Genomic DNA, 26164 nt, shown 5'->3' with positions numbered 1-26164 from the left:
TTGGAGCGACTGTGGATAGCTCCCTGGAAACATCTGCTCAATGTGCAATGCCACTCAAAGAGCTAACAATGTTAGGAACCATTAGGAAAGGGATAGATATAAATGAAAATACCAGAATGCCACTACATAACTCCATGGTACGTCCACACCTTGAATATTGCATGCAGTTCTGGTCATCCCATCTCAAAAAAGTATACTGCATTGGAAAAGGTACAGAGAAGGGCAACAATAATTATTAGGGGGGTGAAACAGCTTCCATGTGGGGAGAGATTAAAGAGCCCAGGACTGTACAACTACGCAAAGAGATGACTAAGGAGGTGGGGTATGACAGAGGTCTATAAAATCATGCATGGATGTGGAAAATGTGAATGAGGAAGTGTTATTTACTCCTTCACATAACACAAGAACTAAGGTCAGTCGATGAAATTAATAGGCAGCTCATTTAAAACAAACCAAAGGAAGGACTTCTTCACACAAGGGACAATCAAGCTGTGGAATTTGTTGCCATGGGACATTGTGAATGCCAAAAGTTTAACAGGGGTTCAAAAAGAATTTAAGTTCCTAGAGAACAGGTCCATCAGTGGCTATTAGCCAAGATGGTCAGGGATGAAACTGCATTCTCTAAGAGTCCCTAAACCTCTGACTGCCTGAAGCTGGGACTGATAACAGGGATAGACCACTCAAAATTGCCCTGTTTTGTTCATTCCCTCTTAAGTATCTGGCACCAGCTACCACTGGAAAACATGATACTGGGCTAGATGGAGCATTGGTCTGACCAAGTACGGCTGTTCTTACATTCTTATGAAAAAGGTTTAAAAAACAAAACAAAAACACATTCCAAAGCCAGCAAAGGCAATGAGGTTGCACAGGAATCACGAAGGACATAATCTGAAGACAATTAAGTGGTTTCACAGAAGACGTAAATTTGGCCATACAGAACTATTATTATTGGTGGTAATACCTTAGAAGGAACAAACCAAGCGTGATTTGCTGATTCAGACTGAATTATGTAGACCTAAAAGCTGGGGATTTTTATTTTATTTATTTAAATTAAACTGATTATTTCCTACAAAAATACTGAGAGAAACAGAGCCCTACAATGCTATTTGTAAAGGGTTTTTTTGAGGGGGGGGGAGGAACTGAACGGCAAGATTTCTAAATTTCTCATCTTAGCGGATCTGTCAAAATATTCAAAATCCTGAGGGATTCAGCTTCCCCAGTGGAGAGCCCAGCTGCAATGCTCTATAGGCTTTTCCAACCCTCTTTGGAAAGAAATTTCTCTCACACTCTTGTATTGACCATCATTACTTTAACTCAAGCCAAGATTGCAGGTAAAACTTGGGGACTTCTCCTCCCAGTGATTATTGCTTGCAATTAACTCCTACCGATCAGCTGGGCTCATAGCCTTCTCAAGTTTACAGGATAAACTTAAAAAGCCTACAGTGCAATTGTGATGATTTGAGTAAACTATGAGCTTGTTTGCCCTATTTGTAGAAGTGCAAAGAGACCAAGTTCTGCCGTTTGTTTTTGTCTATGCCGGCTATCAGAAGAGATAAACGGTGCCATAACAGATAAGAATGAGACTGCAAACAGAGACAAGTACAACTTCAATGCAAGCCAGCATATCAATTCTCTCATTGACTATTTAAAACTTCAGACTATATTATAAACACTGATTTATTAATAGAAAAAAAATCCCTAACATATATTAACTACACTTGGTAGAAGATCATGGAGGGTGGGACGGAAAGGAGACAAACATAATACCAAAAGAGATTCCACTCTGTAGCCTGAGTCCTGTAAACACTTACAGATGTGTATAATTTTACTCACATGAGCAATCCCATTGAACTCACAATGGGACTCATCAAGTTAAGTTAGGCCTACGTCTAAGGGTACACTGCAGATGGAAGCAAGCCTGGGTAGACAGACTTGCGCTAACAAGGGCTTGTAAGATAAGCACAATAAGAATAGCTGTGTGGACACTGGCAGAGTCTGGGCTAGCCACTCGAGCTCAAGCCTACCCAGCTCCGTGGATCCAAGCTCAGTGGCTAGCCTATGCCTCTGCTGGTGCTGCAACAAACACAGCAATTTTTAGCACGGTGGCATAATCCCAGCCAACGTAAGTCTCTCTATCAAGCCTAGGAGGCTTGCTACCAGCTTCAGTGTAGACATGACATACACCATGTGTTTGCAGGATAGTGCCTTCGTTTACCTCCCCTCTAAGGGTCCCGCACAGGGTCTTTGTGGGCTTCAAGTAGTTTAAAATGGAATTTTTCTCTGTCCACTATTATGTACAGCTGTAAAATTGACCAGCTGGTCCCCAATGTTCCATTAGCTCAGACTTTCATCTTTTCACTGCCAGTGGAATGCATTCCACGCACAGCACTCCACTTACAAGGATGATAACAGGGTCCCAAGACTGCTGAAAAAAATGTTTGCAGTTAGTCCATTATGCCATGGGGAGAAGTGTGAAAAGGGGTGGGGGGAGAGCTTACACGTACATTTAAAAGGAGGGTGGATTATAGCTCCCCTTTAAAAACTGGATTTAAAATACAATCTGAAGTGACCTCCCATCATTGTTGTCCATTCAGCAGCAGTAACAGCACAGCTGTTTCACTACCAGGTTCCTCTTCCCTTGCGAGTATTGCGAATACAGTATTTCTTGTACGCCTAAGTTCTCCATGACTAATTTTTAATAATAAATTATGTATATAACTGATAATTACATCAAATGAGAGCGCAACCTATTAAATAAATAGGCAGCTGGTTTAAAACAAACCAAAAAAAGGACTTCTTCATACAATGGATATTCAACCTGTGGAATTCGGCATGCTGTAGGATGGAAACTCCCTTATTGGCTGTTACTGAAGATTTTAATCAGCACAACGAGCAACCAGTCAATGTCACTATTGTAATGCTGCAAGTATGGAAACAGACATCACGATACTATAGACCATTTGTGGCTCATCCAGAAGTGGTTCTGTCCATACAGAGCTACAGGGAAAAAGAAGCAACTTATTTTTCCCCTTCCCGGAGGGGTTAGTTAAGATGAGGTTTTGTTTGAAATGTCTGTCTAGTTATATATTACAGACCAAATATCTTTAAAGATAATTATACTAAATTATTAATAGTACCGTACCAGCAGTCTTTGACAATAACCATACCACTCAATAAAAATAAAACTATCAGGAAGAATTCTCTCTTTAAAAAGTAGCTTTTTAAAAATAAGGGCTTATGAAGCCCAGGTTTTCCAACATTCCTATCAAGTGAATTTTACCAACAAGAATAGGTATCCCATATTATTTAACGTAGAGAAAATTTAAGACAGTTATGTAAAGTCTTAATAAAGACCTCCAGTGGTGAAACTTATTTATACAGGACTCTGGAGGCTATCAAAATGCAAATTCTGATGAAAAACTTACAGGGTGCTTATGGGGAAAAGCAATGGGGTGCTTTGGTCCTGAGCACAAGTACCTTCCCACAGCCACCACCTGCAAACTGACTTTTACAAGAAATGAACATTAAGAGTATGGCTACATTTGGAATTTCAAAGCGCTGCCCCGGCAGCGCTGCGGGAGCGCTGCCGCGGCAGTGCTTTGAAGTGTGAGTGTAGTCGGAGCGGCAGCGCTGGGAGACAGCTCTCCCAGCGCTGCACGTAAACCACATCCTTTACAGGTGTAGCGTGCAGCACTGGGAGCTGCGCTCCCAGTGCTGCCACCCTGATTACACTGACGCTTTACAGCGCTGTATCTTGCAGCGCTCAGGGGGGTGTTTTTTCCACACCCCTGAGTGCGAAAGTTGCAGCGCTGTGAAGTGTGAGTGTAGCCATGGCCTCAGAGAGATTTGTTGTAGAACAGTTCTCATTAAGCAGTGTTTGAGGAATGCACTTGCGCTCAGGAACCCAGCAACACTACTGATTGAACTAGTTATCCTGCCAAAGCCAGCTGCTGCAAAGGAGCTATTCTTGCCTCCAGTTTTATTGACCCACTTATCCCCCTTGAATTACGATTTTTCTTTCAAACGTGAAAAATTAAATATTCACTATGGACACACCTAAAGAGTTGGCCATGGAGTTACATGAAATACTACTGATTAGAGAAGACACTAACTTCAGTGGTACCCAACAGTACTAAAACAAAGCTTATATGAAAAGGCAGAATTAAATCTTAAAAAACACTGAGCTATTTATTTTAGAAAGAGGCACACACAAAAAAAGTTGCATTTGAATTTGGCAATCTATTCAACTCTTACTTTTCTGGCAGTGGTTGGTGGTCCAGCAGCGGTAGTTGTACTCATTGTTAATGGAGGTCTTCTCACACAATGGCTTCTCTTCCATCGTCCCTGGACACAAGTCCCCGCACTCCTTTGGAGGTTTATTTCCAACTATGTAGTTGTTGGACACTGCATCTAGTATCAGAGACCAGTCCACCGTGGAGAGGTAACACAGATCAGAGTTTTTCTCGATCCGGATGGCCCCACGGGTGATGTTCCTCAGACTGTAAAGCCCAATTTCTCTGAGGTTAGTCATCTCAAAGATAACCAGGGCATAGTTGTAGAAGAGATTCCTCCCACGAATGACTGTGAGGTTGGGAAAGAGATCGCTGAGGCTCTCTAAGCCTGTCACGCGGAACAGCAGCAAGTAGTCGGTGATAACTGTGAGCTTTGGTAAGCGGAAGTTGCGGTAGTCCTCTGCCTTGGAGATCAGCAGAATCTGGAGGTAACCCTCAATTACCGTGCAGTTCTCTAAGCGCTTCAGCTCATGGATATCATTGCGAATGTCATCTGGCCCACAAACTGAAAACACAAGGAAAAAAAAAAAAAGAAATCCTTAATCAACTTAAACAAGTTTTTAAGCTTTAAAACAAAATTAAGGCAAATTAAATTGAAACAGCTCTGACTGAACATTTGGTCTGCCATAAAATTTTAACTCCACAATTAAGCTGTAATTTTAAAATAAGAATAAGCACATAATTTGGGCCTACTATTGAATATGTCGCTTTCATTTTATCTCATTTAACTGATCAATGTTAATACTACATGCAAAAGAAGAGCACTAGAAGCACACACGCATCTTCTGCAGTGAGTACAAAACTGATGCTTTCTTACCACTGCTGCAAGCGAGCTGGATTTTACCACAGAATAAGAACAGAACGCATAGTGCTTCAATTAATTCAACTAAACAGGTCATAACTTTTCGGGTGATCTTTTCAATGGTGATGGGCTGGGATTTCAATCATATGATTCCCAGTGAATTTAATGAGAGGACTAAACCTAAAAAAATTATAAATAGAACTTTAACCCTTAGGTTACTAATTTAAAGCTAAGAAGAAAACTAAAGCATTGGAGAACACAGTATATTTGGCTTCAACCCTCTAAATCCACAAACCATTCACAATACCAAAACCTTCTCTACTTTCCCAGGTTCTCAAGCCAACTTGGCCCCCACACCAGAACATAGGAGCTTACAAAAGATCTGTAACATTACAAATATACACAATGCTACTCAGCACTTCCTGTTCTGCAAGCATTAGGAAAAGAAAGTGCTCTGACTTGTTTCTAATTCATGGAGTTCCTGTTTGCATGCACTCCAGTGAACCCAAGTTTCACTAATTCTGGCACAAACCCACAATGTAGTTCCTGAAGCCCTAAGAAAAACAGGATAAACAACAGACTTATTTACAAGAATACTTATTTGAGTCATAATGAGGAATTTCCCTTGAAAACACTAGATTGAACCCAATGTTTTCTCATGAAGTCAGCTGTCAACAGGACAGGAAAAAAACAAAATATGGGGAAACAGCTTCATAACCAACTTAAGTTGTCCGACTTCACATCTGGAGAGAAAATACATACAAAAGGAAAAAGAAACTTAACAGAAGAAGCCCTCTATTATGTCAATGCCACAATAATCACTCAAAATAGACAGGAAAGATTGCATTAATAAATACAATAATTAACTACATAAGCTGCTCTCTATAAATATAGAACAAAGATGCATGGTCTTCTCTAGGGAACAAGAAACCACCTAAAACCCACAAAGTACAGGGATGAGAGCCCAAGAGTCAGCTGTTCTTGAACTCACTGACAACATTGATCTTTGAGGTATTTGATGGAAGAAATGGAAAAAGGATGCTCTAATACGGACAATACAAATAAGGCATTGTGAGCTAAAGGAAGAGGAGGAAGTAAAACGGCAGTTTGTTTAAAGCAAGCTTACCAAGGGATCTAGTTGGATGAGGAGGCTATTTGTCTTGTTTTATACATATTAAACTTAATTATTTTACCACCAACTTTCCCTTAGGCCTGGTCCACACTACGCTGTTAAATCGATTTAACGCTGTTAAAATCGGTTTAACGCTGTACCCGTCCACACTACAATGCACTTTAAATTGACTTAAAGGGCTCTTAAAATCGATTTCTGTACTCCTCCTTAACGAGAGGAGTAATGCTAAAATCAATATTAACATATCGATTTAGGGTTAGTGTGGCCACAAATCGTAGTTATTGGCCGGATAGTTATAGTGATAGCTACCCACAGTGCAACGCTCCGGAAATCGATGCTAGCCTCAGACCATGGACGCACACCGCCGAATTAATGTGCCTAGTGTGGACGCGTGCAATCGACTTTATAATATCTGTTTAATAAAACCGGTTTAAGTTAGTTCGAAATTGTAGTGTAGACGTACCCCTAGAAGAGAGTTTGGTCTAAACACAAGCAAAGGAGCCAGTAACTCAAATTCTAATACCAACAAAAACTGTCCAGAGCTTCACAAATTTCTTTAGCAACAGAAAGCAGTCCTGTTGTCCCCAAACACACAGCTAAGACTATTACCGCAAGTTAACAAAGGATCTGAAACATGAACATGCTTAAATTGTAGCAGCTTTAACATCCAACAAGGACTTAAAGGTAGTTAACATCCCAAGGGATCAGCTGGAGTTAGTGTACACATTATAGACAAAGAGGAAAAATATAAATTTCATTCTTTTGGGGAGTACAGGAAGATAACAGGAGAGGATAGTCTGGTCAGAAACTGATGCTTCCTGGGCAAAACATCATCTACTATCACTTCTGTACTACCCAGACAGACAAACTGCAAACTGAAGGCTGCAACGATTTTGAGGTGAATTACCATATTGGAGGCATATATAAGCAAGAAAACTTGTTCCGTGAGCCCATAAAAAAATCTAGTGTACCAGTGAGAGAGATATGAACTTTTGGAGAAGCAGCAAGGCACCTTCTATCTTAGTACACACTACAGTACTGTCTGACTAAAGCAAAACTACTGTCCTGCCGAGCGCAAGTGTCATGGTATTAGCTGACGGAAGGAAAAGGTGGACAAGATGAGGAGCAAAGGTTGATGAAGCTGGCATCACCCACATTCAGAATCCAGACTACAAGAGTTAAAGAAATCCAATCCATAAAACCTATCATAAAAGATGTAAAGGCCAGGGAGAAATCTGTCAGAGGAATTCTAGGATGTCTGAGCATGGAAACGAATCAAGGTTTCTAGCACTGTATGTGGTTCAGGATTTGGATGAGCGGACAGACTGGCACCTACAATTGCCAGCTTAGAAAGGTCTCTCCAGGCAAACATTAAAATCGTGTGAAACGGAACTGCTCTTAGAGCTGTAGAGAATGACCTGGCTTTGGGTCTGATCCTGAATTTCAGTCTTAGAAACAGAAATTCCCCAGTATAAGGGAGGGTTGGGGGAGAATGAACTCAACTGAGTCTTCAATTCTCTGTGCCTTCACAATCCTGCTATACTGGTTTTTAATCATACATCTCAATGATTTGGCTATCATGCTTACTGGTCACTCTTCTACAAGTCTCTCCGCACATCCCTCAGCTCTATTTTTAATCTAGCCCCCTTTTTCCTTTCACTGCGATTCCCGTCTCCGAGATCTGCTCTTCATCTATTTTCTCTGCTTGGTTAAGACCCACCAAGTCTGACAAGCCTCTATCGTAGAGCCCAAACACCAGTTCTCTCCTCCTGAACTTGCGAGGGAAAGCCACAACACAGCACAACAAAAGATCAATAGCATGGTCTTACAATGAAGTTTATGAAATTTCCTTTTAAAGAAAACCAAAATAAAATGATAGGGTAGGCCTGATCCCAGACTTCTGTTCTGACAAAATGGGAATACTGTCATAACGTGGATACATGTTATTCCTTTTCTGGAAAGAGAGACACAAAAAAGAGCAGAGGTACAAAGGCAATGTTTTTCCAACTAAATCAGTTTACTTTTTGTCTCCACCTGCTGACAGGAGAAAGTACCCTACAGTTCCTATTAAGATACAGGAAATGGAGCAGAATTTATTCTTTGTGCAATAAAATTTTAGAAAGCTTGACTGCTCCAAGATCTTCATTTTGTTAAAGAAATAAAATGTGCACTTAAGTTGACCTTTTGTAAGCCAAGTTCCAGAGTGATGGGGTTTAAAAAACAGCTGACTTATAAGAGAAATGACAGCAACTCTTATCTAAAGCCTTATAAGATCTGTACACACGTATATGTTTCGAGACTGGGCTTAAAGAGTCATTCTTTTTAGTTTTATGTTTGCCTCAGCTTGAAAGTTACTTAATTTTAGATATGTAATGTTTTTATACATCAGTAAGGGATCAAGACTTTCTGGCAACAATATAAACTCATTTGCCTCCATTATAAAACACCATCTTCCTAATAAGAAAAATGATGGAGTCCAGGAGGTTTCAAGGTTAGAGCAATTGCTTACATGTGAACGTGCAACTGACATTTCTTAATGCAAGAACTGGCTTCTTTTAATTTATCTATTAAGTTATATGTTTTGTAGAACTAATAATGAAGATAATGAAAATCACAGAGCACCAAACATGAAAACAGGGAAAACCCTTTGTTTCATATTACACCTGGCAAATTCTACCTTTCTGGTAAAGGGGAAATGTCTCCAAGTTCATTGGATAAATGAAAAAAAGACCTTTTTATTTAAGTCTGGCCACTGTTTTGCTTTGCTGTCTCATTTCTTTTAGAAGTTCACATTGTCCATGAAAGTCAGTTGCTACATAATGCATCATCTTTTCCTCACTTTTGTTCACTGTCCTGAAATGGATTATATGAAAAACAAATTAATCTGAGATCAAAAACTACTACAGTTTCAATCTGGCCATGTTGTGTTTTCTTTGGACCACATTTAGGGACTGTGTGTTTAGATTTACAATATAAACTCGTCTCTCAAATGGACAGAAACACACTACAACGTCCTTTATAAATTTTACATGCAGCAGTGTATGGTTTCCTTATGTGTTCACTACTAAATATTTTTAATTCACCTACAGCAACTATTTCCTCAAATACAGATCTAAAGTTTGCCGCAATGCATGCAACTAACCCACTGTACTGCTGCAAAACAGTTAATATGCATAGCCTGTTAATATTGCTCCATTAAAAATATAGCTATTCCTTTTAGCAGACTAATATAACAACCAGTATAGTTACTGATAAGATGACACATTCATTTCCCTCCAGCTGTTTCCAACTTTCCAAACTTGTCTCCTCTATTGCTGCAATTTATCATGCTTATGCTTGACACAGAGGTCAATTCTGAGAAGACACTTTTTTAACCAAACAGTTAGGGTGATTAACCATGGGAACCACCTATCAAGAGAAGTTTCTCCATCTCTGTGTCTCCAGGTCAAGACTGGGCATCTTTCTGGAAGAGATGCTTTAGCCAAACTCACATTATTGGGCTCAATACAGAGGTAACTAGGTGAAATGTAATGGCCTGTGACATACAGGATGTCAGATTAGATGATCTAATGGTCCCTTCTGGCCTTAAAAAAATGTATGAATAAGTTTGATAAAATCCACTTGGTTGTACTGTAAGATATTCAAGTATGAAAGTAAGAGGAGTTTCCCCCCCCCCCCCCCCCAATTATATTTCTGCCTCTTTATGAGGGCTTGGGATGAGAGGGGCCGGAATTAGGTAACTTGTGTCTGCTTATTCACAGAACTTCAAAACTTTTCATGGTCTGAGAACATCAAAGCAACAAATCTAATCACATTCCTAGTAGTCATCTTTCCTAACAGTAATCATCTGTTTGGAAAATAATCTAAACAGAATACAGGCGAGTCTCATCTTACGCGCATTTAACATGTGCGAAATCAGCTTTGTGCGGTCGGCAAAAACAAAAAAAAAAAGAAAAATAATTTTAATACTGTACCTGTAGTGTGGGCGATTCCGCCCGCCATTACACTCGATGTAATTTTGACTATATACGATTTTCGCTTTACATGCTGACTGCAGAACTTAACCCCAGCGTAAAATGACACTCACCTGTATAGTTCAAATCTCCAAATCACATATATTTACAAATAACTTAAATATTTTTTTAGCAATCATGGAGTCAATCTTCCCACAATGGCTATTTTGTGAAGTGGGTTTTTGTCTCTCTTTTGCATTATTTCTTGCCTTCCATGAAACAGGAGACTTTGAAATCCTATTATAATCCCTCTTCATACGCATCTGCCAAACAGTTATTTAAGTCAACAAACCAATTATGGTTTAATGGCTTTGCCTCTTGGTAAAGGGCAAGAAGAGAGACAAAACAAGATGAAAGCAACGGCTTCCGTGAAAAATGGCTGTCTCCATGGGGCAAATCAGAAAGAATTGTGCTGTTCAGTACTTGGGCCTACATTGCCACCACATTTCCGGTAACATATTTATTCAAGCTTAAGAATTAGAGGGCATGACCCACACCTCAAACACGTTCACTGTTTTATGTGAGAGACTGTTACCTCAAAGCAACCTGAAATCAGTACATCACTGTCTGGCTTTTACTTCCAAATTTTGTATTTCTGCCAGTTACTCCATTTAGAAAGTGTTTAAAGGAACACAGTGTTTTTCAAAACATACAATTCCTTTCATTTTAAATCCCATTTGTCAGTGACTTTAGCTTTAATTTTATGAAATCCAAGATGTCCTACACACAAAATGGTCTCGGTGATCCCCCCAGAAGACATTAATGGTCACCACACCTTTAAGAGCTTCTCCTGTCGCTCTGCTGAATGGGAAAAGAAGTCCTTTGAGGCTGCAGAACCCTGGGTGCAAAACTCCTTTATCAAGCTAGAGGTCTGCTTGAACCCAGATGGCTCTGTGATGAGCAGATTCTCTCTAGCCACATCATTAGATAATACTTAGTCCTGCCATGAGTGCAGAAGACTGGACTAGATGACCGCCTGAGGTCCCTTCCAGTCCTGGACTTCTATGATTCTATTAGAGCTGAATCTTAGGACAGAGGTTCACTTTTGTCCAGTGAACTAAGTAGTAATCTGGAAATCAACTCCACATTTGTATTTCTCCTGGTTTGTGTACCAATGGGTCAATACAGAGGGAGGCAAGACTATCTCATTCTCAGAGGCCCCAGGATTTCCCCTTTAACTTCTCTCTTGCCAAGGCCCTGCATTACATCAGTGTCCCACCACTTCCTACAGAGGACTCAAACAGCCTGATAAAAACCATCTCATTTTGGCCATGTCAGATCAAGGAGTCTCCCCCAAGTCCCTTAGATACAATTTTAAGGGGTATTTGGATACGATGCTGGAAAAAGTGCTGGACACTGAGGGCAGAAAAATATCCAAGTCTCACAAGGTTTACCAGCCTGTGAGTCGATGTTGCCATTCCTTGAGGATGAGAAAGGGAGAAGCAGCTTGTGTCCCAGAGAGCTCGGATGCTTTGTAGGATTAGGAAAGGCATGGACCACCCAACCCCTTGTCCCCACTGAAACTTGGCACATGCTGGTAGCAAACAGAATAAATCCTCCAGCAAGTAACCTGCTGGATGACTTCTACAGAGTAGACATTATCCTTTTTTTACCAACAGCTGTTCCAGTGCTGCTCAGAAAAATAGAGAATGAACAAATGGACCTGGGTTTTCTCTGACCCAATTTTAAGTGAGATAACCTACCCACCACACAACAGCAGCCAAAACAAAGTCTCACCGGACCAATCATGGCCAATTCTCAGCATGCTCTCTCCTTAAATAAGTGAGGAGAGTCTTTCTATACAACTATTACTAAGGCTGCGTGTCAGTCACAGAAGCCATGAAATCGATGAATTTCCATGACCTCCGTGACTTCTGCAGAGGCCGACTTGGGCAGCGCCTGGGCCAGCAGCAGCAGTCTGGCTGTGTAGGAGGGGGCTCAGGTCTGGGGCATGGGGCAGCGCTTACCAGGGGCCCAGCACATCTCTACAGCTCCTAAGCGGGAGGACTAGAGGGCTCTACGCACTGCCCCTGCAGCTCTCATTGGCTGCGGTTCTCAGCCAATGAGAGCTGCGGAGCCAGCACTTGTGGTGGGAGCAGTGCGCAGTGTCCCTAGGCCACTCCTCCTCCTAAGAGCTGCAGGGACACGTGGAGCCTGGTAGAGAGCCTGCCAGCCCCACCAACCCTCCCCCACCCCCATCACCCAGGCCACAAGCGGGACACATCTCCCCACAGAACCCATGGCAACCTCCCCTGCGCCAGAGCACCTGCAGCCCCCCCAGCCCAAGTTTTAATTAGGGGTATACAGTAAAAGTTATGGACAGATCATGGGCCGTGAATTTTTGTTTGCTGCCCATGACCTGTTCATGACTTTTACTAAAAATACCTGTGACTGAAATGTAGCCTTAACTATTATTACTCACAGTCAGCTAGCACTTGATGTTTCTGAATATGGCGCTGTTGCTCTCCTCCCAACCTCCACTAAAGACAATTAGATAAGATCATCCTTCAGTAAGGTCAATACAGAGCCATGTGCCCATCTGGGAGATCAGCACAACTTCTAAACAGTGTTTTGTTGTTTATTCCCTATGGAGCCACTTCCTTCTCATCATGTGTTTTCAGCTTAAATCCATGGGAGGTCCTTATTAAAGAATTTGGTCTAGAGCAGCACATTTGCTGTCCAGCAGTGCCTCGGATTTACAGCATTCATAAAGTCAGTCATTTCCCAAACTCCCATCTCTCTTTCACAGCAACAGGAATGCTTACTGTGTGTGACAGATTTGGAGCTGTCCTATCATAATTCATGAATACTGTATGTTAGCCTTGACATTTGGGATGTTTACTGTATGACTACACTAGGTGAACTCAGTAGATGGCTGTCTGGAAAAAGAAAGAAGGGGAAGAATGGTTCAAGATAGCCATTCCTAAGCAAACGCTAAAGAGCTGTTAAGAGACAATGTGAGAATTATTAACACTGATGATTTTGCCTCAGTCTCCAGCCAACCTACACAACTCTTTTTCAGTAAACAGAAAAAAGCCCAGAAACCACATAACAGAGCAACTCTGGCAGGATTAAAAGGGACAAATTCCAGAGAAGCAGTACTTATTGCAGGGTACCAGATGGAGGCTACATCTGCCCTAGAGACACTGCACTGGCACTGCTGAGGTTGTGTCGCTTTAGCAGCACAGCGCAAACACTTCCTACATCAACAGAACGTTGTTTTCCACCTATAGTTAATCCACTTCTGCAAGAGATGGCAGCTAGGTCAAAGGAAGAATTCTTATGTCAATCAACTGCGTCTATAGAGGGAGTTAAGTTGACCTAACCACGGCGCTCAGGAAGCAAAACTTTTCACAACCCTGAGCAACACAGCTAGGTCAATCTAATTTTTAAGTGTACAGCAGGCTTGAGACAAAAAAAACCTGCTAGGGGTGTCTGTAGAAGCTACACTGGTTTTAAGAAGGCTATCTGGTCACTGTATACCACTGGTCACAGACTTCCAAAGACAAGAACTGTACTGTTCTTGAACTCAGTTGGACCTACATGGCATGAGTAGTTGACATAGCCCAGGACTGGTCTACCGTACCCTTGTGTAAGAGTGGGAGAATTTTGGAATTTTCACCCAAGCAGAGATAAAGGCCCAAGGCGCTATACCTGAGGCAATGCTCTCAGAGATTCCAGATAAGGGGCAGCTAGCTCAGTGAGTGACACCTTTTAAAACTGTCAAAAAGCTACCTGCATTGTCATACCACCTACTGCAAATATCTAAGCAGTAACTGAAAGCATCCCTTTGTAAAGTGCATACTGCGGGCAGCGGAAGTTAATTGCAGAAAGACTGGATACATTCCTTATAGTCCATCCCCTGATAACATGGGATTCTTCCACACAGCATATTCTTGCGTTTTGTCCTGCTAGGAGAGATACTCTCAGTCGGGGGGGGGGGGGGGGGGGGGGGGGATCAATCATTTTTTAATTTTGTTGAAGTTTTTTTTTGTTTTTTTTTACTTAAACAAACTCCAGGTTCTCAGGCACCAAACAATGCTGCCATGTTTGGTTTGCAAACACTGCAGGGGAACATTTGAAGTTAAATCATTGAAGTATTCCTGTTTATATTTAGGGGCTTGTTTTACGCTTAACGAGTCACTATCTGGGGACAAACCTAACCAATGGTGATCTTTTAGATGAGTTTAGAGACTAGAGACTATTGTGTAATCTGAGATCTCACTGTTAAGAAACACTGATGAATTCTTCTTTGGTTTCTTACACTCCTTACTTATAGTACCACTTTATACAATTATTCTTCTGCACTGGTGGGAAAACAAAGTGTAACGAAAAGGACCGTCCCCTATCCTCTGTGTACTTACCAATGATTGACAGTCTCCCTACATCATCCATTAGCCAAACTCTACATATTATGTTTTAGCCTTATAACTCTTCTATACACTTCCTACACAAGGTCCATTGTGTTACTCAGGTGCCAAGAATCATGCATAACACTCACCAAAGCCTCACAGAGAAGGATGCTAATTTGACCCAGGTTACAAAGTCTCTGCATACCAACTTTTAAAGTGATTTGACTTGATTGTTCTAACTCATAAATGCAATTGAATATTGTGTCCATGATCAACCAAAAATTTATCTTGGCATTGCTGGTTTCTTTTTATCTCCTTGTCATTCAACTCCACACACACAATTTATGTGCAGACCTTTTTCAGGTTAACTATTCTTGTCTGTCCTTTTGGGTGGATGGGGAGAACTGCAGGAAGACACTAGTGCACAGTCCACATTTGAGTGGTTTAGCCTGTGTCCTCAGTGCAAAGTTGGTGGGTTTCCAGCCCAAGTGAAAGCAACACCCAGACTTTAAATCTATACCCAAGGAGGGGTCAGCTGTCTTGGGTTTAAAGCACCCAACTCAGGTGAGAGGGCAGTGTGTGAACAGGAGGAGAGGGTTATAGGCACAACCAAATAAGAGCCTAAGTTAACTGTATAGGTAAGATATACCTTGTGCTGCATCAACATTAACTTAACCAGATCATTAAAAAGGTGTAGAATCCAAACATATGAAGAAACTTTCTTGTACAGAGTTTAAGTAAAAGCTTAACTCCTGGAAGGTAAATCCAATTCTCTTTTTGCAGGAAAGAAGGAAAAAGTGTCAGCCTTTGTGCTGTTTCTTAACCCACAGGATCACTTGCTTGACAGCACCAAAAAAAAAAAAAAAAGTGTCACTATGGAAGACAATACACAAGCGAGTAGGTGGCATATTATGATCAGTAACTATGAAAGCAAAACCATGAGAATGATATTTAAGCTCTATGTTAGTAGTCATAGTCTAATGCCTGCTAAAGCAAAAGTGTAAGATTGAAAATTACAAGCTGTTTATAACAGAATTTATGTTTCACAATCTGTGATGACAAAAGAGCTTAACAGAAATTGTCTCTCTAGGGGACCTCTCTTCACCTTAAAAAAGGTTGTGTGTACAATTTTATTTTTTAACAGCTGTCTACACATCCAAGTGGCTCAGCAACTGGCTGACAGCAACCTGTAGCACATACAATTAAGTTGGACAAGTAAGACAGCCAGCTCTCGCAGGATGAAAATCATCAGCATGTGGTTGGGCTAAGCAGCCCACATTTATGGCCACTATACAGTGCTTTTAGCTGCCTACTGCCTGTCGCTGCCTCGGAGTGTTTTAAATCGAGATCTGTCAACTAGTCCAGACCATTTCAACTTCATGAAAAGAGAACTGCCAGCACAGTACCATCATACCCAACTGCATTGAGCTTCCAATAGTCACAAACAGAGCTCAATAAAAAGTCAATGGGAGATTATATTTATACCCCCTAGTAATCTATAAATGATTCAGAGTCCCAGTGTGATTTACTTTAACAACACCTAGGACTAGACCACTAACCTTCGCTATCTGTCCCTCCCCTAAAGAAACAGATTGATTTTCCCTAGCCTTCTATGGCAATGTTTGGTTAAAACAACTTCCATTAACCCCAACTTCCGCAAGGCTGGAGTTTTAAAAGAAAAGTTAAACAAAGTGTCTGAATACACAGGAAAAAAAGGTGCTAGTTTCAGATCAAGTTAGCTTAACAAGACTTTAAAGCCCCTTTCACTCCCCTGTAGACACACCGAATCACCTTTAAAATCACATTTGTAGGTCATATTGTAGCCTGCTCTCCCACACAGGTTATAATATGAGCAATCCATTCGACTGAAAAGGTGTTTAATACTTAATGTAGACACTGTTTAATAAGTTAAAGGGACTTTCCAAGCATGTTTAACTTGACTGAGCTAATCAGATTGAAAACAAACAAAGTACCTTTTTCTCTCGTGGACAGGGTGAAACATGTGGACGGGTACAAGAAGAGAGACAATGTGACTGATCATTTAGGCCACAGGTAGTCAACAGGTGAACTGCACGCCAAATCCGGACTGCCAGTTGCTTTCAATGAACCGCAAAATCTTTTTATATACTTATTGTTATTGTGGTGTGAAAAATATTTCTCCGAAATCTGGATCTTGACTATACCTTGACCAAGAAATTTGGACCTTGCCAAAAAATTAACTAACTACCCTGATTTAGGCCTTGTCCACACAGGAGAGTTTTATCAAGCAATAAGGTAAGGTGTGAGTTTAAACCAATGAAGTCACACTAATGTAACTACCCATGGGATCACTCTTTTTGCAGTATAAAAATGCGTTTTCGGTTTAGCTTATGTCACTTTGGAAGGGGTTTCAACTAAGCCAAGAAAATACACTCAGAGACCATATGGGGAATTATACCTGCATAATTATTTCAGTGTAATTGGTAAAACCTTCCTGTGTAGACAAGCCCTAACTGTCTCCTATGCCAGTTAAGATGAATTGTGCTACAAAGACATAACCTATGCAGGCAGAGAGCAACAGGATGCAAGTACTTCTGCACAGAGCACTCATTTTTCCAAACATGAGGTAAAGAGGAAAGGCAAACACAAACATCCTGGAGTTTCATCAACTATAAAAAAAACTGAGTTTTACAATCCACAAGAGAGCTTTCAATCATCAACTTAGGACTCTCAGTGTACATCCCTACAAATCATCTTCAATCAATTCTACGCTGTGGCTTTTTTTCCCACCTTAAGTTAGAATATGTAGGGGAAAAAACGTTTGTATGAAAACCAGGACATCTACCTCATCGAAGCAGTGAAATGGTCTTCCTAAAGTCCAGTGGTTCTCAAACTGGGGCTGCCACTTGTGTAGGGAAAGCCCCTGGTGGGCCGGGCCGGTTTGTTTACCTGCCCCATCCACAGGCCCGGCGAATTGCGGCTCCCACTAGCCGCAGTTTGCCGCTCCAAGCCAATTGGAGCTGCAGGAAGCGGCATGAGCAGAAGGACATACTGGCCACTGCTTCCAGCAGCTCCCATTGGCCTGCAGCGGTGAACCATGGCCAGTAGGAGCCGCGGACCTGCTGACAGGCCCGGTAAATAAACCGGCCCGGCCCGGCCCGCCAGGGGCTTTCCCTACACAAGTGGCAGCCCCAGTTTGAGAACCATTGCCCAAGTATACTTGGTTTCTACATTTTAGCTTGTAAGATCTTCAGCTTGGGGACTGTCTTCTACTGTGTTTATACCTTGCTTAACAGAGTGGAGCCTCAAACCCCTGATGCAGCCTTTAGACACTAGCAGAACCTTCAATGAGTAGGTGCATGTTTGCATTTCTGATTAGTGAAATTATTAGCTTATTCTTCAACAAAACATGTATGATCTATATTGTTTGGCAGCTGCAAATGCCACTACTAAAAGCATCTCAGAATATTTTATTAGTCAAGAAACAATCTACTACACTTTTAACTCAATGTGGGAAGGGCAATGTCAGAGTGAAATGCATACGGTCTCCTCTGCAACCTAAGCATATGTCTCTGAAGAGAACAGGGTACAAAACAGTGTCACAGGTGCATGCCCAACAGATGCACAGGAGGAGACTTTGGGCTCAATGACTCAGAGTGCCCTGCAGAGCAGGGTGGCTGAGAGAGACAGTCAGCTCAGCAGAGATTCTATCCATCCTGCTTGCCTTCTTCAGCCCCAACATAAGGGGAAGCTACAACCACCCAAGTAGCACAGTCAAGCTTCCCAGATCATCTGGGAGACTCCCACCTTCACTAGGAGAGCAGGGTAGTCATTCTAGGCCATGCCTCTGTTTTGGGTAATGGGGGAATGCAGCCAAGGAAAGACCATATCAGGAATCTATCCTTGCCTACTGCGGTTCCAGCTGCTCCAATTAATGGAGGCTGAGAACAACAGAAACGTATGGGAAGCATTTTTAAAAACAAGTAACTGCGAACAGTTCTGATGAGAGGAAAAACTCCAATTGCATCACTGGATAATTGTGCTTTAATTTTAGGTATTTGATTTAGGAAAAAAGTCATCTTAACACGAACTGAATTGAACTTCTGTACATTGAACCAGAATTATCTTAGGCACAGAGTCTTCCCAAAGACAAGTAATCTAGAGGCTTTCAAAGCAGATCATATTGTTATCAAAGACTAAACAGGGAAGGCAAGCTCTAAAAAGAGCATACGTTTCTCTTGAAAAACAGGTAACCTAAAATTAACTACAATCCACAGTCCCACCTAACACAATGCTGTGGGTACAGTTTTTGACAAGCACCAATGACATGCTTGACTTTACACAAGACTCTGAAGGCAGGTTCTGCCCCCAAGAGCTTACAATAGAGAAGACATGGGGAACCTTCAAGAGCTTTGCTTCCGGGATTTCATGTGTTGTGGTGGTGGGGGTGAAGGATTTTTCTGGGGGGTTTGTTGTTGTTTTTTTTTAAAACAGCATTTTGAGCAGCATGGTTTGTCACTTGGGAGCTTGTGGAAATAATAAGTTTCCATGAAGGATCTGAAAGAAAAGGAGTGGGGAGGTACCTGATGCACTTGAAAATTAAGGACACCCCAAGCATACAGATTGCAAGACCCTGGGGCAGGTGTAATGGGAATGGCAGAGCAGGCTTCCTTTAGGGTGAAGGTAGGATTATGAGAGGTGTGAACAAAAATGCAGAGAGGGATGTAACAGTACAGAACCTTGAAAGGGAAAATGAGAATCACTAATTTGATACCCAAAAAATAAAAGGAGTTCATTTATCAGATGGCCACCAATAATCTGATATTTATTGCCTACTCTATTTCAGTGTTTCCCAAACTTAGGATGCCGCTTGTTTATGGAAAGCCCCTGGCGAGCCGGGCCAGTGTGTTTACTTGCCCCGTCCGCAGGTCCGGCCGATCGCAGCTCCCACTGGCCACAGTTCGCTGCTCCAGGCCAATGGGAGCTGCTGAATACGGCAGCCAGTAAATCCCTCGGCCCGTACCGCTTCCAGCAGCTCCCATTGGTGCGGGCTGAGGGACGTACTGGCCGCCACATCCAGCAGCTCCCATTGGCCTGGAGGAGCGAACTGTGGCCAGTGGGAGCTGCGATCGGCCGGACCTGCGGACGGGGCAAGTAAACACACCGGCCCGGCTCGCCAGGGGCTTTCCCTACACAAGCGGCATCCTAAGTTTGGGAAACACTGCTCTATTTGATACAAGCAAGGGTAAAAAGGGACACTCTCTCACACTAATTTGCATTCTTCAAGTAGCCACATGAAATACATTGAAAAAAAATAGAGTATAATTCACAGAGCCTTCTCTTCAACATATCCAAAGAGTTGTAAGAGAAACAGTTCAGAATGGATTTATATGCTAACCCAGCAACTCAAATTCCTGGCACCTGGTAATTCTCATACAAGCTGAAAAAGAACAATTCAAGACCATGGAAAGAAGTTTAGTTCACGCAATAATCCAAAACATCTTCTTAAGAATTCCCCTGAAAGCCCTTAAATGTCTAAACTTCCAAAACGTATTCCACAAAGCCTCAAGCTAGAGCAACAGGAAATACAGCTTTTTTCTCTTCAATGGATGCTTTTAAATAAGGGGAGAAAAAAGTCAATCAGCATTAGACCCATAACAAATCCTGAAAAAGCTGCAGATCCAGGAAGTGGGGGTTGGGGAAGAGTTTGATCCTCAGATGGTCAGCTTGAAAACCCTGCCTCTTTTTCAGTGAACCGAAAGGGTCAGGAATTTCAGAAATGCTAGGTATTTTGCATTATTTTCTGAAAGTTTACCAAGGGGGTGGGGGGATGCAAAGGGGAAGGCTGTAATTAACCTTTATGCTCCAGGGTATTTTCAGGAGGATCTACACTGTATTCCTTTCTAAACATGCAAGACAGCTTTTCATTCTTTTACATACTGATAGTGTCCATGGCCAATGAAAAGCCATTGGAATTATATTTGAGTGGCAGAAACATGGGGCTGCAGATTTTCCATGGTTACATAAAAACATTTTAAAATATTCCATTCCTCTAACATTGTTTTTTCCTCCACCAACACCGAACAGCAAAACATAGCTAAGATACTGTGCCTCATCAAAGAACATCCTGCTGGTTATGAAAAACACTCCTTACTGTAGAATTTGAGACAGTGCCTGTCACAGACATTCTGTATGTACTAACTCACATACATTCTGCGCTGAGACAATGAAGGGACCCTCCTACTAATGGATAACTGGCTTCGCGACAGTTTTTAAAGTATTTTTTTAAAGAAATTTACACATTTGATTGGTTTAACAGAGTGTCATTCCATTTCAATGTAGCAATATCTGTCTCAAGTGTCAAGATACCAACGTGAAGCTCTACATATCCGTGGTGGATTCTGCAAAGAAGCTTGGAGAATGTCAATAGCCAAATGACTGTACATCTCTTTGATGCCTGCTGGATGCTCCTCCTTACGGTCGAGGAATGGCAACTAAATTCCAAACTCTCACTATCACTACGCAACTCATGTCTGGGGTATTTAGGCCTCTCTAGGAACTAGCGCCCTTTCCATGAAATTTCATCATATTTCAACTATGCGACTGAGTACGTTCAGTTTGTTCAATTTTTTTCATGAGCAAAGGAGCTTTTCTGGACAGGAAGCTGGACATCTGGTACTTAAGAAACCTGGGAGTTTTTTTCCTGTCATATCTACAAGTTCTGAAAGCCAATCTCTCCTCAGGCAGTGAGATCAACCATCTCCTTCCCCCCCTCTCATTTTCTGTAGTCCTAAAACTGACGGGGACAGAAGGGAATGCATACATTTTCCTCTTATAGCTACTTGGCTCTTTACTCTGAAACAGCAGACTGCGGTCTTCAAATTATCTGATGGCACAAAGGTGCACTTTTTGTGGTCAGAACAGGGCAGTTACAAGACTGAATGCAGATTCCACTCTGCCTGGTTGATTGCATTCCTGCCTCACAAAACTGCCGGGATATCCGTTTTCTCACTTATGCCTGGGGTTCTCAACCTCTCTCTTTCTGAGCCCCACTCCCAACATACTATAAAAACTCCAAGGCCCAGCAGGGGATGGCAGGCACCTCAGGACTCCTGACTTCAACCACCAGGTGGGGGGGGCCCTCGGGGCTTTTGCCCTGTGGGGTGCCAGTGCTCTGAGTGGGGGGCTCAGGGTTTCTGCCCAGCAGGAGCACCAAGACTCAGGGTTTGAGACCCGGTCGGGGGTGGCAGTGCCAGGGCTTCAGCCCTGCAGCTCCAATCCCAGTTTCAGCCCTGTGGGAGAACCGGGGCTTGGGACACCAAGCTTCAGCTCCACCAGAGCTCATGGCACCCGGGTTCAGCCCCACGGAGGGGCACCCAGGCTCTGGGCTTTAGCTCCGGGCAGTGTTGGGTCTTGGGGCTCTCTGCAGTTCTGTTCCCACTTTCAGTCTCATGGGGGCGCTGGGGCTCAGGCAGCCCTGCTTCAGCCACAAGGCCCCACAGCCCCTGAAACCAGCTTGCAGCCACCAAGGGGGCCATGGACCCCTGGCTGAGAACCACTGCTTCATGCAACAACCCCCGGCTTGTGCCACGTGCCACTCTGTTCAAATTAGTAGGCATTCTTTCTTCTAGAATATCAGTGGTGCACGCAGAAGAAAAGGCTATTACGTAAAACAGATATGAGCACTACCGTTTCTAAGAATTATACATGGAACTGGTATTCCCACCTACAGTTAAGGGTGCCTAACACTTTCCGTTGTTAACCATGCTTTCAGTTGCTTTTAACTTTGCCAAATTTTAACTACCCAGGCTGAAGTTTTCCATGCCATGGCAGCAGAGACTCTACCCCCCATGCTGGCACACAGGCACCAACTTTCCAAAGCACCAGGAGAGTGCTCGACCCCCTGGCTGACCCAGGCCCTGCCCGCACTCCACCCTTTCCCCTCCAAGGCTCCACCCCTCTTCCCGTCCCCATCTCTTCCCACCCAGTTCCGCCCCCTCCCCCGAGCACCCCACATCCTTGCTCCTCCCCCCCAGCCTCCTGCACACCGCAAAACAGCTGTTTGTGGAGGACAAGACGGAGGGAGGGGGAGGCATTGATTTGCTGGGCCCACCAGTAGGCACTACGGCGGGGGAAGGTGGTGCTCAACATCCACCATTTTTCCCCATAGGTGCTCCAGTCCTGAAGCACCCAGGCTGTGTGGAGAAGAAGAAAGAAGCTGACTGACTTGAACGCAGAGCCAGATGATTAGCTGATTATTTCGTTTGCTGGCAGTTTCAAAAATTGAATAAAAAATTTGGTTCAAACCAAACCTAGAAATTCCAGTGAAGTTGACAAAAAAATTATTCTTGGTCAAATGAAACAACTGTGTTTATAAAAATGAAAGAAAAGAAAAGGAAAGGAGGTGCTAGAAACACAAAATTGCTGGATGACGACCACAAAGTGGTGTTGACACCCTTACAGTGGTTAGGGCACACCCCAGCTTCAATTCTCCTCTCCACCATCTGATATGGAGAAGGAATCTGAACTTGGGTCTCCCACATGGCAGTGGTGTCACCCATTGCCTGGTGGTCAGGACAATCTAGGCAAGTCCCTCATTCTCTCCTGTTGAATCTGTTCCTCTATGTCAGTGTTTCCAAAACTTGGGACACCGCTTCCGTAGGGAAAGCCCTTGGCCGACCAGGCCGGTCCGTTTACCTGCTGCATCCGCAGGTCCAGTCAATAGCGGCTCCCACTGGCCGTGGTTCGCTGCTCCAGGCCAATGGGAGCTGCTGGAAGCAGCACAGGCTGAGAGATGGCCCGGCCACCGCTTCCAGCAGCTCCCATTGGCCTGGAGCAGCGAACCGTGGCCAGTGGGAGACACGATCGGCTGGACCTGAGGATGGGGCAGATAAATAAACCGGCTCAGTCTACCAGAGGCTTTCCCTACATAAGCGGCATCCCAAGTTTGGGAAACACTGCTCTATGTATACAGTACCCAAATACTCATTGGGCTACAAGGAGAATGCATCGATAAGCCCATCAGCTAGGGCACTCACCTGTCGTTTGGAAGACAAATTCAAATCCCTTCTCCACATCAAGAAGAGGGGGGAAACTGAATCCAAGTCTCCCACATCCCAGCTCAGTGCCCTAACTGCCGGACTAAAGATTACAAGACTGGCACCTTCATCAACTTCTCTTCCAGCTGTTCTGTGAATGATGCCTACATCCCAAAAAAACACACACAACTTTTGGCCAAAACCACTCAGCAAATTCTTGTCAAAACTGCAAACAGTTTTGGGCCAAGCAAAATTGCATTTTTGGGTGAATAAACTATTTGTCCAAAAAAGTCACTCAGCACTACCTGAATGCCACACCGAACTCAATCCTATCCCTGCCTCTGCCACCAGGTTCCTGTGTGTTGCTGGGCAAGTCACTTGCACCAAACTTTTCACAAGTGGTCACTAATTGCATATTACTCATTTTCTGGGTTCCCAAATTGAGACATGCACAGTCTTATTTCCAGAAGTTCTGAGCAGCCTCAGCTGCAACTTTCATTAAGGGGAACTGTGCTCTGAAAATATAAAATGCTTTGAGTGACCATACGTCCCATTTTGGCCAGGACAGTCCCTTTTTTAAGCTCTGTCTCATTCATCCCGACTATTTTGGCAAAATTGAGCGTTTGCCTCATTTGCTCTTGCCAACTGATCTTCAGCTGGCAAGAGCCAGAGCAAACTGGATTAATGCCTAGTTTTGCCAAAAAAAGTGGGTTGCAACCCCTAGCAGGCTGCAGAGGAACATGCAAGGGGAAGAGTGAGAAGTAACACCAGCCTTGCACAGGAAGGCGAGCTCAAGAGAGTGGTTCAGGCCGGGCTGGCGGAAGAGGGCCTTGGCACAGCCCTGCATGGGCAGAGGGGTCTCGGGTCAGTTCCAAGCAGGTGAGGGGGTGATCCTCAGGCAGGGGAAAAGTGTTCCATTTTCCCTTTGGGAAAATATGGGTCACCCTAAAATGCTATAAAAATTATAAGTACTCTGAAAAAGTCAGGCCCTAAGTGTCGCAAATCAGGCACCCAAATCAGCTGACACTTGATAATTTTAGCGTTTATCTGTTGGTCAGTTCCTCTTCTGCAAAATGGGGTGTTATAAAGAAACTCAAATGTTTGGGAACCACAGACCTAAGTGGTTCAAAAACATTTTTCCTGCATGACCCTGGTTTTGGATATATTGCTTCCAGCGACCCCGGGAAGCACTGAGGACACCATTTTGCTTTACAAAATGGCATCCTCCTCACAGCATGACCTTGCATATAAGATGCATGCAAGGTCACGCTGCGCGGAGAATGCCATTTTGTAAAATGTCATCCTCTGCACACTCACGACTGCTGCAATGCGACCCCACTTGGGGTCACGACCCACAATTTGGGAACTGTTCACTTGGATACTATAATGATGAGTGTCACAGAAGCCTATAAGGACATTAATTCTGTATTCAAGATTTAGATGTTGTGCAGGCCTCAGGCCACCCAATGAATGAGCATAAAAAAAATATTTAATGGGTACACATTCTGCGAGAACCATCATTCCTGCACAATGAATAAGACAGGGATCCTATTGGGAAAAAAACACAACATGTGGTGATGTAATTAAAGACTATCATAATACGTAAGCACAAGGAGACCGCATTAAGGTTGCACGAGTGACCTTAATTCTAGCATTTCCTAACTTGTGTGCTTAACTTGGCAACCTTAACATTCTTTTAGTGTAGGGTTGGGTGGGATTTTGTTTTCTGGTGTTTTGTTTTGTTTTGTTTAAGAATCAGACTGCCTCCTTAGTCACTCAGTTAACAACCAAGACTCCCCGACACCAAGTCTCAGGTTTGCTAAGAACAAATAGTTGCACACATCTTGGAATGCCTGGTAATACCTTGCTTCACAGTGAGAAAAAAATTATTTTTTTTCCCCAATCTGGAGGAAAAAGTCATCCAGCGATTTCAATACATTTTATAAACATTCATGAAATTAAGTCACTTAACACCTCTATAAAATCAGGGATTATTCCTACAAATTGGGAGTTACAATGCAAATACATGCAAGAAAATACATTTCTTCAGAACCTCTGCATGCTGTCAGCTTCTGAAGCATGAACATCAGAATGGCCTTACTGGGTCAGCCCAAAGGTCCTCTAGCCAGGTATCCTGTCTTCCAACAGTGGCCAGTGCCAGGTGGCCCAGAGGGAATGAACAGAAAGCGTAATCATCAAGTGATTCCCAGCTTCTGGCAAACAGAGGCTAGGAACATAATATTTGACCACCCCGTTTTATCATGCATGACCACCAATATTGTTGCTCATAAAATGGTCCAGTCCCCATTTTTTAAAAATTCAGCTATAATATTTGAGACTTTTCTATCTCACTAGGGGACAGACAGAGGCTAATACACTGATGAAGACAACATCTTTGTATGTTTTTTTATTTGCTGTTCAAACAACAACAAAAAAAGCCCACAATTTATAACTGTCAAAGTAGTATTAAAACAGGACCAAATCTGCAGAGAGAAAACAAGTGTGAACGCAACTGTGCAGCATTGCAACATAACATCAGATTCAAACATTCCAAGT

The 26164-nt window shown here is 42.8% G+C and overlaps 1 protein-coding gene across 1 annotated transcript in view; it reads right to left on the bottom strand.

Moving 5' to 3' along the window:
* IGF1R (insulin like growth factor 1 receptor) overlaps positions 1–26164 on the bottom strand; it is a 282525-nt gene that overhangs the window by 244191 nt on the left and 12170 nt on the right. The window contains exon 2 of the mRNA XM_030576711.1: positions 4255–4797. Coding sequence (XP_030432571.1) covers positions 4255–4797 — 543 coding nt within the window. The remainder of the gene's footprint in view (positions 1–4254; positions 4798–26164) is intronic.

Source organism: Gopherus evgoodei, chromosome 10, assembly GCF_007399415.2.
Source record: "Gopherus evgoodei ecotype Sinaloan lineage chromosome 10, rGopEvg1_v1.p, whole genome shotgun sequence".
Classification (NCBI taxonomy): Eukaryota; Metazoa; Chordata; order Testudines; family Testudinidae; genus Gopherus; species Gopherus evgoodei.
The sequence above is the reverse complement of the archived record's forward strand: the minus strand, read 5'-3'. Positions and strand labels throughout refer to the sequence as shown.